The sequence below is a fragment of the Cricetulus griseus genome, chromosome 3, assembly GCF_003668045.3.
Source record: "Cricetulus griseus strain 17A/GY chromosome 3, alternate assembly CriGri-PICRH-1.0, whole genome shotgun sequence".
Lineage (NCBI taxonomy): Eukaryota > Metazoa > Chordata > Mammalia > Rodentia > Cricetidae > Cricetulus > Cricetulus griseus.
In genome coordinates, this window is record NC_048596.1 from 80,678,953 (window position 1) to 80,694,751 (window position 15,799).

A 15,799-nucleotide genomic window follows, 5' to 3' on the forward strand; every position below is an offset into this window, starting at 1 on the left:
TTAAATACACTAACAGAAACGTTTGGGGGCTGAAGACATAGCCTGATCCATCAAGTGCCTGCTACACAAGAAGACCTGAGTTTGCACATAAAAAGACCCAGAACACACATTAAAAAGTTTGGTGCTTTGGCATGTGCTTATAATCCCAATGCCAGAGAGGCAGAGACAGACAGATGGTTAGAGTTTGCTAGCCAGCAGCCTAGTGGAAATGGCAAGTGCCAGACCAGTGAGAGACATCACCTCATAAAACAAGGTGGACAGTGCCTGAGCAGGCATGATACCTGAGGTTGGCCTCTGGCCTTCACACATATGTGCACATACACGCACATGTAAAAGAGGGGCTGTTTTTCCACAGTACTGTGAAGGGCACCAGTGCTCAAAGATAAGCACTGGGGGAAACCAGGAATGTTAATCAAGCTGGTTTGTCTCCTCAATGGAGGAAATGTATACCTGTTTTTCACCCAGAAAGCTAGGAGTGGATACTGTTAATGACCTGGTGACCTTTGCCATCTGTAGAGCAAGGCCTCAGCCAGATCCCCCAGTATGTATCCCAGACTCTCCCTCCCCAGACCTTTATCTTTAGATTTGTTTCTCAGGCAGTAGGGGAGATAACACATGTATTTTATAGCCTGGTGACCTCTATACTATCTCAGGGACCATACCAGACCTTAGGCCCTTAAGCTATAGAACCCATCTTCATGGTAGAGGTCACATGTACTTTTCAAGAATTTTCATGCATAAAGCTTTATTGTGCACATAGGATTTGGATAATTCTTACCAGGAAATTTTGTCCAAAACTGTCCTGGATTTAAATATGTCTAAAAAAAACTGACTTTGGTGTCAGACTCCAGAAGTTTAAACCAGCACTGGCTAACTTCTTTCTTACCTCACATGGATCATTTGATGCTTCCAGGGACCCTTGCCACCACAGAACCAGGGTTTGATTCCCAGCACCCACATGGTGGCTAACACCTGTCTGTAATACAGTTCCAGGGATCTAATGCCCTCTTCTTCTGGCCTCCTCAGGCACTGCATACAAATGGTGCATAGACATCCATGCAGGCAGAACATTCATGCACTTAAAGAAAGAATTCGTAAAAATTTTAAGAAAGATAAACATTTCTAAAACAGAAAGGCAATACCATGATTACATCTTGAGGGGGGCGTTGATCCTGGAAAACTTCTAGAAGCTTTAAGAAGAGTTGGATGTGAGGACTCAGTAGGGGATTTACAAATGAAAAGAGGAGAGGAGGGGAGGGAGGGAGACAAGTATTTCCAACATAGGGTCTTGAACCGAATAAGCTGTTTGGATCAAAACAATTCTTCAGTAATTTGTACCCTGTTCACCCTGTATATACTAGTCCGAAATATGGAAGAAATCAGAAGTATAAAATTTGCTTGATGTCCTCAAAGAATATAATCCCATGGCCAGGAGGGAAGCTAGAATAAGCTGTATTAACTGATGTAACATGGCCAAAGGTCCACACATAGCTCACTAGAAAGTCTGTGGCATCTTCAAGATCACACATGCCTAGATCCTCACACCAAGTACTAACTCACCCTTGATGCTTATGCTCCAACTACACCAACTGAAATCTCCATGTCAGTAACCACATCCTGCAGTGAAGGAGACCAAGGCTTAGAGAAGTAACACTGCGCTCTGGGCATTTTTGCCATACCTCTTTGGCTATTTGGCAAAATCTAGAGGTGTTTTTGGTTTTTTCACAATGAAGGGGAAATATTACTCATATCCAGTAAGTAGAGGCCAGAGATGCTGCTAAACATTCTATAATGTCCATAGGACAGTCTCCATCACAGAACTGTCCAGTCTGACATGACAGTGCAAAGCTTGAGAACCCTTCATTAGAGTGGTTCAGTAATACAGTGCTACCTTGACTTTAACTCAGTGCCCCTAAGACAAAACAGTGGATCTTAGTTTGGTTAAAAGAACTTTTTCAGAGAAGTGGGCTTTGCAGGGAAGGCTATCCCAGGGCTCCTCACCCGTAGAATTGATGTAGAATTGTCCTGGAAGATGGTTTTGGTAGAACACTGCCCAGAGGTCATAAATTAACTTGCCTTCACTGCTTCAGCCAGCTTGGGGGACAGCCCCTTTCCAACTGTGCTCTTAAGCATAAGCAACCTAGCTAATCTGGGGAAACAGTCCCCAAATCTCAAGGGTGAATTCCATCAAAGGTCTACTTCTTGCTCACTCCTACGTACATCTACAGAAGTCTCTGCTGTTAGTCTTTTGTATAGGGCACCCAGTAAAAGCTTTACCAGCATTTTTGCTATCATCTTGATAAATATGCTTGTGTTGTCACACTAGCAATTAAGGCTCAAGAACTTGTCATCTGACTCTACCCAATTCCAAGGAGCCCAGAAGAAGGTAGCCTTCCTATGGGCCTGTATGAAAAAAAAGAAGAGTAATCTCCAGGCACCAGATATGAGTGAGCATTGGAATTTGCTAGCCATATTCGCTAAATACACAGGTTTCATTAACAAAACAGTTAAGAGAAATGGGTTGAAGACGTCTGCTCTTAATTTGGTAAGTTCGGTCAAAAGAACAATAAAGAATTTAGAGGAGAACTGAGGTACATCCTAACCCTTCTAGGAGCCTGTGTACTTACTAAAAAAAAAAAAAAAAAAAAAAAAAAAGTAGCTATAAAGAGCTGGACATGCATTAATCAACATAAAACCCAGAGCCTATAAGTGTATCTCATGCAAGAAAATTCACGGATGAAGATGTCTGATGGCACCTGGTGCCATGATTACAGATACATCCAGCACTGAACATGGGACCAGGAGGATGCTATTCTTGTTTGTTTGCTGGAGAAGAATGGGGTGTTTGTAATGAGACTGGATCTTGCTATGCAGTATAGGCTGACATTGAACATGTGATCTTCCTGCCTTAGCCTCCAAAGTGAAAAAACCTATGTCACCTTACCTGGCTCAAAGACCACTCTCCCTTTCTTTTTCTTGCTGTATCTAGTTTCAGGGTTGATATAGGCCTCCTTATGGCTGAAACTGCCTGTGGTGTGTTCCAGCTGAACTTTGATGAAGGCCTAGGGACATTAGTAGAGCGCAGAAAAGATCCAGATGGTCTGGCTCACAGTGCAGCTGCTCTTGTAGGACTCACCTTACTCAGTATGAGCATCTAGTCCCCTCACTACCTGTCTGGGACCACCTCCTAGGCACTGAGGCTCTTCTAACTTGGGCAACTTACCTTCCCCTTCAACTTGATTCTAACTTCTCTTTCCTGAAATGGTTGAACTTGGAAATAAGCCCACCTATCTGGGTTCCCTTATATGTGAATGTTTATTTTTTTGAGACACGGTCTCTCTGTATACCCCTGACTATCTTGGAATTCATAATGTAGACCAGGCTGGCCTTGAACTCAGAAATGCTCCTGCTTCTGCCTCCCAAGTTCTGGGATCAAAGGCCTGTGCCACCACCCCTGGTGAATTATCTAATTCATTTTTATAGAAATCTGAGTACAGAAATCCAGGTCCCATAGAATGATGTTGAGGAGGAGGAGGTGCTTAGAATTGAGAATGTGTAGAAGATACCATCTTTCTAAATTATCCATTTGTAAGGGCCATCTCATCTTATCCACAGCTTTATAAACCGAGTCCTGCAGTTATCACTGCTTCTTATTTAGAAAAGCTATGGTGGTATTTTGTTTATGATCTAACAAATAAAGCTTTCCTGAAGATCAGAATGCAGAGTTAAACCACTAGTTAGCCACACACACACACACACCTAAGCCACTAGTTAGCCATAGAGGACAGGCAGTGGTAGCCACACCTTTAATCCCAGTACTCAGGAGACAGAGGCAGATGGATCTCCCTGGGCTACATGAGAGTGAATCAGTCTAAAAGAGAAACAGAGCTCACACCTTTGATCCCAGTGCTTGGGATGACATGTCTTTAATACCAGCACTAGAAGGAAAATAAGGAATATAAGCTCAGTGTGGTCTGAGATTTGGTGGAGAGCATTGCAGTCTGCAGTCATGCAGAGGACAGGATCACCCCCCCCCCCCCCCGCTTTGCTCTTAGCCTTTGTAGACTTGGATGCTTTGCTTTTCTGATCTTCAGGCAAGCTTTATTTGTTAAATTAGAAACAAAATATTACCACAGGAAAGTGTCAGGATGGAATTAGAACTCATGACTATCTCATTTCAAAGTCTTAAGTTTAAATTACATTTCATAATATACATATTTAAATACTCAAGAAAAAACCTGTCTGGAAGATTCCTTAACATGAATAGTTCTTTGGTAGAATTTTTGATGGTTATATAAATTTCTTCCAGATAAACTCTTTTCCAAATTCTTTTTTTGTTTGTTTGTTTTTGTTTTTTGTTTTTTGTTTTTCGAGACAGGGTTTCTCTGTGGCTTTGGAGGCTGTCCTGGGACTGGCTCTTGTAGACCAGGCTGGTCTCAAACTCACAGAGATCCACCTGCCTCTGCCTCTGCCTCCTGAGTGCTGGGCTTTTCCTAATTCTTGATATGGGGAATATGTGTCTTATTTTTGATAACCACCGTAATACATGAAAGGCTTTTCCAACCATGCTGAGTACAGTGTCAGCAACCCCATGTCCTTGGACCACCTGTGCTCCCATAGGGCTTCCTGACTAGAAGAAACTGCTGCTCAAAGCTAACGCATAAGTTCATGACAACCTAACTTCCTTCTGCTGTCTGTTATTTGCAGGGGAATGTAATTATGGAGGCAGAGTGACTGATGACAAAGACAGGCGTCTCCTGCTGTCCCTTCTGTCCACATTTTACTGTAAGGAAATTGAAAAAGATATCTATTTCATTGCTCCTGGAGAGGCTTACTACATCCCTCCCCATGGCACCTACCAGGTAAAGGGTGCCCTATATTTCCTCTCAGATTGAAGTTTGGGGCTACATGGTATTCAAGGAAAGCCCAGCTATTCAGCCTCGGGCTTCCTCATTTGGGTCCATAATCTGTTCCTATTTCTCCATGGACACTTCAAGAGATATGATGTTGTTTAATAAATACTGAGTCTTTAAGATATGGATTCTATCTAGAGTAGTGGGATAGTTAAGATGAAGGCTTGTGGGGATTGGGAGATGCTCAGTGGATAAAAGTGCTTGGCATGCAAGTGTAAGGATCAGTGTTTGGATCACCCAGAATCTACATACCAAGTGTGGCAGTATACAACTACAATCCCAGCATACATATGGACAGAATGGAGGCAGAGATAGGAGCATCCTTGGAAGCCTGTGGACCAGCTAGCCTGATGAACACAGGGATGAAGAACAAAAGAATGTGACTCAAAGAAGGTGGAAGATGAGGACCAACACCTAAGGTTGTCATCTGACTTCCACATGCACTCCATGGCACATACATGACTGCACTCACACACAGACATGCACATGTGCCACACACACACACACACACACACACACACACACACACACACGCGCGCGCGCACACACACACACACACACACACACACACACACACACACACGTACATACATATGTAAAGGCTTAGTAGTGAAATAAGGTTTCAAAAGGCAATAAGAGCTGTTGAGAAGATGATACATGGAGGGCTTCTGTGACAACCCCTACCCCACCCCTGAGGAAGGATAGCGGCCTGGACCGGAAGCCATCAAGGAGAACTCTTGAAAATTGTAATAAGGATGCTCTCCACAATTAATGGCTACTGGCAGGGGTGCAGGTAGGGAGAGACTCACTTTTCTTTGTGGTGCTGGCCACTGGGAGTTTGACCATGCTCCAATGACTATGTGGACAATACAAATTGAATGTTTTAAAAATCTTTTTGGGGGGGAGACCAAAAGGGTGGGGGCAGGCTAGACTGGGAGGTGAGAGTGATCAGGGTACATTATGTGAGGTTTCCAAATAATCAGTAAAAAAAAAAAATGTTAAATCAGTAAAAAGAAGAAAATAAGAGAAAGCACAATGGCCCCCAAAGGTGACAATGGGAAAGCTGGGCATGGTGGCACAAAGCTATAATCCCAGCACTCCATAAACTTAAGCAGGATTGTAGATATGAGGTCAACTTGCTCTACATATTAAGACCTTATCTTGAAAAAAACATGGCTAAAGAGAAAGGACAGAACAACTAGATAAAGAAATAAGAGGGGCTGGAGGGATGGCTTCGCAGTTAAGAGCATCAGAGGACCTGGGTTCGATTCCCAGCACCCACATGGCAGCTTACAGCTGTCTGTAACTCGAGTTCCAGGGGATCTGATACCTTCACCCCAATGCAAATAAAATAAAGGTTAAATAAATTATTAAAAAAGAAAAGAAATAAGAGGAACTATGAAAACAAGAAGCATAGAGGAAGGATGGAAAGACCCCCACTCTTCCTGCTATGAACCTTCTTCTTTATGGGCTTGTCTGTTTCCCCACTTAGAGATAAAGGAAATGGGATTTCAGGTGACTGACTCCAGGTTACAGTTAGTTTGCAATGAACTAGGATCCAAACTCAGATCTATGTAACTCTAAAGTCAGTTACTTAGGAACAGAGAGAAGGCCATCGGTGGGAAGAAAAATGCTCAAGTCTACCTGCTCTCACACTCACCAGAAAACAGTATGAAGAATAGCCTGGGGTTTATGTACCTGTCCTGGATAGGAAGTGGAGGCAATGTTACTGATACAATGTGATTTCTTTTTGAGATGGGCTTAGGCAAGCTGAGTCACCTTTGGACCCCAGGGTCCCTACATTGATAACAATTGATTTCCTTTCTAGTCCTACATTGATTATCTCAGGACCCTCCCCATCACAGCACACCCTGGAGTATTTGGCCTCCATGAGAATGCTGACATCACCAAGGACAACCAAGAAACCAATCAGCTCTTCCAAGGAGTGCTATTGACCCTCCCAAGACAGTCGGGAGGGAGTGGAAAATCCCCACAGGTAAGCAGGCTTCCATCAGGTAGGCCTTTGAGACTGTGGGTAATAATCAGAAAGGCAGAACATGGAGGTCTGGCATATATCTCTGGCATAAGGCACTTTGGCCCTACTGCCAGGTCCTCAAACACAGAACATAAAGAAAGCAGTTTCCAAAATGCCAGTTATTTCTTTAAAAAAAAAAAAACAACAAAAAATTTCATGAACTTTTCTATATCATAAAGCCCCTATAGCTAAATGTACTTTTGCTTAGAAATATTTAACAATTGCAATTTAAAACCGTAAGTGGAGACCCAATGTAATTTTCATTAAGTTGTGATTGGGTCAGAAGAAGGAAGGAAGAAAAGAAGACAAACTGTGTTTTAAGTTCTTCCTGAGTGATATTGCTAGCCAAAGTCCTAGAGCTGAGGCCTTGCTGGCTTCTTGTTAAAAGGAAGGAGGGATCTGTGAGGGTTAGAGAATTGTCAAAGTAGCACCAGTTTGAGACCTTCTGTTTGAAAGGAATGGAAAGAGAAAGACATCAAAACCTGAAAAGATAATTTTTCCCACCATGTAACTGAACATTTTTTATTCTGTGTTCTGGAGACAACCACAGAACTTCTAGCAGTCACAGTGCACACTTAGTGAAGCACTGGCCAAGACTACATTATTCAGTATACAAGTGACAAAAACCAAAACAAATCACCTTTCTCAAATGAACCTTGTAAAGAAGTGGCCAGCCAGCTTCATGTTCTTCATAAAATCAATGGGAGAGCCAGACTCAGAACTGTGTCTCCTGTCTGACTCTGTGTCTGTCTGTCTGTCTGTCTGTCTGTCTGTCTGTCTGTCTGTCTGTCTGTCTGCCTGCCTGCCTGCCTGCCTGCCTGTCTGTCTTCCCCTTCTCCTCTTTCTGAGCTGCCTCACATCCAACAGTTGTCAGGTTTGAACCTTCCTGACCAGCTCATTTACTCTGAGTGGTATAATTGGTATGGTCACACTAGTCTGGTTGGTGTCTTGATATAGAGTAGGAAAGGAAATTGATTTTCAGTTAAGCAGCCCCACTGGGTAGGGAAGCTTTGTGGCTCTGCCATATTCACAGTCTGTCCTCTTTGGTCCACTAGATTTGTCCCCTTCCCTACTTGACTAATCCCAGTGCCACAAGCTTGTCTTGCTCAATATTAAAGATTGACCTATTACCTTCCCAAGTGTCACTAGCATTGAGAAAGAGCTCCCAACTATGACAGCTGTGGGGGATTCTCACTGGGGGTGACCTTGAAGATAAGGCCAGTGTTCTGTACTTCCCTGAGGCTACCTGGCTGATCAAGGGTGCCCTGTCTGGTCACAGCTACAACGACAGGGCTGTCATTGCTCATTATTTTCACATTCTGGACAAAGGAGTGATGTCCTCGCCAAGGATGGTGAGTTAATGAGTGCCTTCCTTCCCCCCAAAGGCAGAATTGGCTTCTGTGAAAAAATTCCCAGGAAGGACCAATGCATCCCCAAATAGAGCCCCCTGTCTGTTGGCGTTACTTCTCATTCCCTCTCTCTTGTCTATACTTAAAGGAAGTGGTTGAAGAGCTGGCCCATGATGTACTGTCCAAGCTTCCCATGGACTTTGATCTGGAAGAGGTAATGAGGTTGTACCCCGTGATCTATAACGAGTCTATGAATACTGTCCTAAGGCAGGAACTCATCAGATTCAACAGGTGGGCCTAATGATCTTGCTTGGATCTTGAAAGTTGGAACCTGTGTAGTAGTAACTAAAAGGGACACTTGATAAGCTATTGCTTTGCAGAGAAAGCTGTCCTGCCTGAGGGGAGAGATGTAAAATACAATGACCCCAGCATATGTTGGCCACATATTAAATCACTCCTGCTTTTTCTCTCCTTCATTCGCATGACTCGAATTCAAATCAATACCAAGCATAACTAAAGCAGAAGTCATCTGAGTTATTTTGAATGAACCTCTAGTGTCAGGTATGGCTCCAAATGCTATTCATAGATCGCATTAGAACCATACACAATTAGTGTGATATGGCATTATTCATTTCTACCACCACTTTACAGTCAAGAAAACTCAGCAAGATGAGCTAAGTCCTCATTGATCCAGACACCAGCTCTAGCGCCTTCCCTTTTATGTTTTGGTCTCGCCTCAGACAACCAGGGCCATTCCTTGATGGCTGCCAGGATCTTCACTGGCCTTTATCAATGCTGTTCTTATAGCAGAGAACAGGGCAATAATAAACCCCCATTTTCAGTAGTATTCTAGCATACTTTCACTTTACCTGTTTCCATGCATCCAGTGACAAGGGAAGTCCAAAATGGTTAGGTGACTGTTTGGCTTCTGATTCAGGGGTCTGTGACTGTGTCTTCTGGGGCAAGTATTCCTTGAGTACTAAAAACTTGAACCTAACAATGGTTATAGTTTCAAGAACAGAATAGCATAGGACAATTGAAAAACTGTAATTATGTCTTTTAGGTGTACTAGAGATCTGTGATACAGTCCCTCAGGCAATAGTTTTGCCTCTTGACTCCTCAGCAAGCTCATGCATCTGAGTCTTGAATTCATCCTGATACAAAATTCTTTATTTGCTCATACTCTTGTCCATTGGGTTGAGATTCTACAAGCTCTTTCTGGTGGAAGGTTTTTGCTTTTTGTTTTTTGTTTGTTTGTTTTTCATACTCAGCTGAACTCCTCTGGGCTGAACTAGGCCTCAGAATGGAGAAGTCAGAAAGAGGCAGGCTTGCCTACTTGCAGACTGCCCTTCAGTTGCCCTTTCTCAGGTATACACCTGGTTATAAAAAGAACAACTTTGAGACTTAGAAATTAAAAAAAAGAACAACTTTGGCAATGTGGATTAAAAGATCTAAATCATAGGTACTCTTATCAAATTTGAATAGGTACTAGGTACTTTTAACTATTACTAAGAAAGCAATTAGAAATTCACACAAAAGCATATATAAATGGATTTTTCTAGTAATGTTTATAAATGGCAACAACCTACAAATAATTTTCTTTTCTTTCTTTTTCTCTCTTTCTCTTTTTCTTTCAACGGGATCCCACTATATAGCCCTGGTTGCCTAGAACTCACTATGTAGACCAGGCTGACCTTGAGCTCTCAGAGATCCACCTGCCTCTGCCTCCTGTATCCTGGGATTAAAGGTGTGTGGCACCATGCCCAGCTTAAAAATATTTCAATGGTAGGGGAACAGTTGAATAAAATAGAATGTTGTAAGGCATTAAAAAGGACAATTTAGCTGGGCATGGTGGCTCATGACTTTAATCCCAGCAGTTGGGAGGCAGAGGCAGGCAGATGGATCTCTGTAAATTCAAGGCTGGCCTGGTCTACAAAGTGAGTTCTAGGACAGCCAGGGCAGTTACAGAAAAATATGAGGTGGAGGCCAGGCGTTGGTAGCGCAGCCCTTTAATCCCAGCACTAGGGAGGCAGAGGCAGGCGGATCTCTGTGAGTTCGAGGCCAGCCTGGTCTCCAGAGTGAGTGCCAGGATAGGCTCCAAAGCTACACAGAGAAACCCTGTCTCGAAAAACCAAAAAAAAAAAAAAAAAAAAGTGAGGTGGAGAGTGATAGAGGAAGACACCCAAAATCAGCCTCTAGCTTCTACGCATGTGCACACACTCATATTCACAACATGCATGCAGCAATACACACAAAACAGCAACAGGACAACTTAGAAACTGTGTTGTAGTGGTCCATACTTACAATTCCAGCACTTGGGAGACTGAGGCAGGACTCACTGAATTGGAAAGATTTCACTGTGTGCTAAGAAAGAAAGACAGATTCCAAGCTGGGCAGTGGTGGCTCACACCTTTAATCCAGCACTTGGGAGGCAGAGGCGGGTGGATCTCTATGAGTTTGAGTCCAGCCTGGTCTACAAGAGCTAGTTCCAGGACAGGCTCCAAAGCCATACAGAGAAACTCTGTCTCGAAAAACAAAAACAAAAAACCAAAAAAAAAAAAAAAAAGGGGAAGAAAAAGAAAAGACAGATTCCAGAAAGGTAATACAGAAGTCATTAAAAACATGATTTGTGTATCTAAAGAAACAAGAAAGATCTACATTGAAGTTATTTTTAGGTGCCAGTGTTATGGTGATTAAATCTGCCTCTTATATCATTGACCTTTGAACCAGGAGAAAGATAAAAGAAACACATTTAGTGTACTTGGGTAGAAGGACTCTGAAAAGCCAGGCTCAGCCTGCTCCTTTATCCTTGCAGGCTGACCAAAGTGGTTCGAAGAAGCCTTATTGATATTGGCCGTGCCATCAAAGGGCAAGTCCTAATGTCCTCAGAGCTGGAGGATGTCTTCAATAGTATGCTTGTGGGTAAAGTGCCAGCCATGTGGGCCGCCAAGTCCTACCCATCACTGAAGCCCCTGGGAGGCTATGTGGCTGACCTGTTGGCCCGCCTGACCTTTTTCCAGGTACCTGGGAGTCTGGGTAATTGGATACCTGGTGTGCTCTCTCAGGTGGAGATGACATTCTGAGATAGCAGAATACAAGTTGGCAGGAGGGCTGGCAGCAGTGTAGCATCCTGGCTTGGGTATTTGGGAATGGCCTTTCCAGACTTGGGTCAGTGGGGAGGGAGAGACTTTTCAAAGTCCTTGGAGATATTAATCTACAGTAGTAGGAGTAGTAACTAGAAAAAAAAATGTCACAAGCTGGAGGCCTATGGGGCATAACTGGCCAATGGATATATTTATTAAGACTGTCTAGTGTTGTGAAACGTTTTGAGCTGATATATAGACACTGGAATTTTACACATAGGGGCTGGGCTATAGCTCTATGGTAGAGTACTTGCTTCGCATTTTTGAGGTCTAAATTCAACCTCTAGTGCGAGAAAAATAAAGAAAAACAAACAAAAAAATCCCACATTGGGGGTGAGGGTGGGGCAGGTATAAAGCTAAACGTTTGTCCGACAAAATGCAGAAGACCTGAAGTAATGTCCCAGCATCAATACCTGAAATAATGTCCCAGCATCAGTACATGGCCTCTCTTGCTGAGAATGGTAGCTGTTGTTCAGTACAGAGAGGACATATATTTCCCTGCTGTAGTCTTTACCACTCCCTACTGTGTTCCCAGTATCAACTTTGCACCCATGCTTAAAGTAGAAATACATTTTTTGTACCTTTGTTTCAAAAGTAAGAAAGTACGAGTTAAACCAAGAGGACTCTTTGCTTCAAGAAAATGAAAAAGCAAAGAATATTTTTGTGAGGCTTATTTCCATACTCCTCTTAGTTCTTTTAAGATGTATTTCATGGGACTGGAGAGATGGCTCAGAGGTTAAGAGCACTGACTGCTCTTTCTAGAGGTCCCGAGTTCAATTCCCAGCAACCACATGGTGGCTCACAACCATCTGTTATAAGATCTGGTGCCCTCTTCTGGTGTGCAAGATATACATGGAAGCAGAATGTTGTATACATAATAAAGTCTTTTTTTTTTTTAAAAAAAAGAAGTATTTCATTGGGCTGGAGAGATGGCTCAGAGGTTAAGAACACCAGTTGCTCTTCCAGGGGATCCAGATTCTTAGCACTCACATAGTGGCTCACAACTATCTGTTACTCCAGTGCCAGGGAATCTGACACCTCTGGCCTCTTCAAGTACCAGTCATATATATTGGGGGCACAGACAGGCAAAACCCCACACACATAAAATTTTGCCAGGTGGTGGTGGCACATGTCTTTAACTACCATATTCAGGAGGCAGAGGCAGGTAGATCTCTGAGTTCGAGGCCAGGCTGATCTACATAGTAAATTCCAGAACAGCCAGAGCTACACAAAGAAACTCTATCTTAAAGGAAAGAAAGGAAAAGGTTTATTACGTGTGTGTGTGTGTGTGTGTGTGTGTGTGTGTGTGTGTGTGTGTCTGTCTGTCTGTCTGTCTGTCTGTCTGTCTGTCTGTCTGTTGGTCTGTCTTTTCTGGTCTGTTATGCATTACTGTCTGTCTGTTTATTGTACACATGTGTGTGCAGGTGCTAGAAGATGGAACTGGATCCCTGGAGATGGTTATGAGCTGCCTGACATGGGTGTTAGCAATTAAACTCTGGTGCTGTGCAAGGGCATCAAGTGCTCTTAATCACCGAGCCATCTCTCCAGTCCCATGCTCACCTTGATTTAATCTATTATTGATGTTTCACTGTGGATTCTCAATTTTGATTTCTATGGCTTTATAGGACTGGATCACTAATGGGCCTCCTGTGGTCTTTTGGATCTCTGGATTCTACTTTACACAGTCTTTTTTGACGGGAGTTTCTCAGAATTATGCCAGAAAATACACCATCCCCATTGACCACATTGGATTTGAATTTGAGGTAAGGATCTCTTGGGTTGGGACAGCTCAGGGAATCAACCTAAGAAAATAGTATTGCTCACGTCCTTGTACCTGCAAATACTTAGCTCCAGAAGCTATGTTTGATATGATCACAGCACTCTCAAGCCTTTGTTCTTGTGTATAGAAAAAGGAATTTGGTGCTAGTGAGATGGCAGACAAAGGGGCCTGCATGCAAACCTGGTAGCCTGTGTTTGATCCCTGGAACCTAAATGAATGTGAGAGGAGAGAACTGACTCTGCAAAGTTCGCCTTTGATATCCACATTCACACACACACAATTAAATATTATTTAAAGAATTCATCTTTCCAAAGGGAAGCATCCTCCTCCCCCTGTCTGTTTGACATCCTCACTTGGAAGAAGGTCTTTGAATAGTCCTTAGAAATAGAAAAATCATTCCATTCACAACTACAATGAGGATAAATGGAGCTTGCAACCCTCTGGTCCATCATGATAGCCATCATTCCCTACTATCCTTAGACCATTTTCTGTTTTAAAGGGAGGAACCCAAGGAATCACCTCTTTATCACTGGTGTTGCTGTGACAAAACACCCTGAGAAAAAGCAGCTTTGTGCAGAAAGGGTTGATTGGCTCACAATTCCAAGTTATACTCCATCATAGAAGGAAGTCAAGGCAGGAACTTAAGGCAGTGGTTCTCAACCTTCCTAATGCTGTGATGCTTTAATACAGTTCCTCGTGTGTGGTGACCCCCCAACCATAAAATTATTGTTGTTGCTACTTTATAACTGCAATTTTGCCACTGTTATGAATCACAATACAAATATCTGTGTTTTCTGATGGTTTTAGGTGACCACTGTGTAAAGGCTGTTTGACACTGTGCCCCCACCCCCAACAGACCCACAGGTTGAGCACCTCTGACTTAAGGCATCACATTCGCAGTTTCACGTGCAGAGAGAAACACATGGATGCTTCCCTGCTTGCTAGTACTCAGTTCCTGCTCTATTGCCCCTCCCCACCCCCACCACTTTTCCCTCAAGACAGGGTTTTTCTGCTTAGCCCTGGCTATCCTGGAAGTCACTCTATAGACCAGGCTGTCCTCAAACATCCCAGCATCTGGGAGGCAGAGGCAGGTAGATCTCTGAGTTCGAGGCCTTCTCTTTCTTATACAGTCCAGGGCCCAACCCATGAAAATGATGCTACATATGTTCAGAGGCCTTCCCACCTCAATTAAGACAGTCCCTCACAGACATGCTCACAGGCCAGCCCAATGGAGCAACCCTCACCGAGGCATGGTTGACATTGAAAACCTACCAGCACACCAGCTCCTCAGAACCAGTCCTTTGCATTTTCAGGTATTCTATGACCTGGTTCTTAGTTGGAGCAAGTCTTTAAACCACAGAAACTGTTTTTCTTTTTTAAGTACATAAAAAATTTTAAGTACTTCACCTCTCACCCCAGAACTGTTTAATCAGCTAGCCTCTGATTTTGAATCCAATCCTTTATATCCTAGATCAAGGTCCTCAAAGGGAGAAGCAATTATGTAAGGTCACTAAGCTACAGTGTGGCCTCCTGACTCCCACTTTATGCATTCTCTGTCCCCACCATATATAACAGCAGGAAGCTGCCTAGGAAGCAGACTTGACTCACATCTGATAAGACTCATCACAGAAGCCCAGTTCTTGGTAGAGGCAGACCTGGCAGCCAGGTGGTTCTATTATCAGCAAATGTAAGAAATCTATCAGATTATGAAACTCACAGCTTTCCATTCTTTCAGGTAACCACACAAGAAACAACTATGGAGAATAACCCAGAAGATGGGGCCTACATCAAAGGGCTTTTCCTTGAAGGTGCACGTTGGGACAGGAAAATGATGCAGATTGGAGAATCTCTTCCCAAAATCCTCTATGACCCATTGCCCATCATTTGGCTGAAACCTGGGGATAGTGCATTATTCCAGCATCAGGACATTTACGTGTGTCCAGTATATAAGACAAGTGCCCGCAGAGGCACCCTCTCTACTACTGGCCACTCTACTAACTACGTCCTGTCCATTGAACTTCCAACAAACATGCCCCAGAAGCACTGGATAAACCGAGGCGTGGCCTCATTGTGCCAGCTGGATAACTGATGGCAGGTGTCTCAAAACAGAGTAAATGGCATTCTCCATTACAACTAGCCTTTCTTTCCTGAATTGTTTGAAGGTGATGATGATATAATAATCAATAGAGCCAGCCGGGTGGTGGTGGCACACGCCTTTAATCCCAGCACTCGGGAGGCAGAGGCAGGTGGATCTCTGTGAGTTCGAGACCAGCCTGGTTTACAAGAGCTAGTTCCAGGACAGCCTCCAAAGCCACAGAGAAACCCTGTCTCAAAAAAAGATTAATAATCAATAGATCCTGACATGTCACAGCAGTCCTATAAAGTAGGTTATGATCATTATTATTGTCACCATTTTATGGCAGCAGAAACCATGAGAAGGTAATATCTCCCAAATCAGATAGCTGCCTAGACTTGTGGCCACTTGACTTAAGCTTGCTTGGGGTCATTTTCTTCACCTTGAGTTTTGCTATAACAGTCCCAGAATTTCAGTCACCATTTTCCCTGACTGACACACGTGT

General features: G+C 43.3%; 1 protein-coding gene across 1 annotated transcript in view; it reads left to right on the plus strand.

Moving 5' to 3' along the window:
* The window catches only part of Dnah3 (dynein axonemal heavy chain 3), a 163,945-nt gene extending 148,595 nt beyond the window's left edge, over positions 1–15,350 (plus strand). The window contains exons 56-61 of the mRNA XM_035441306.1: positions 4,708–4,862; positions 6,742–6,909; positions 8,446–8,588; positions 11,113–11,317; positions 13,066–13,203; positions 14,956–15,350. Of these exons, the coding sequence (XP_035297197.1) occupies positions 4,708–4,862; positions 6,742–6,909; positions 8,446–8,588; positions 11,113–11,317; positions 13,066–13,203; positions 14,956–15,309 (1,163 nt within the window). The 3' untranslated portion in view covers positions 15,310–15,350. The remainder of the gene's footprint in view (positions 1–4,707; positions 4,863–6,741; positions 6,910–8,445; positions 8,589–11,112; positions 11,318–13,065; positions 13,204–14,955) is intronic.
* The last annotated feature ends 449 nt before the right edge of the window (positions 15,351–15,799 follow it).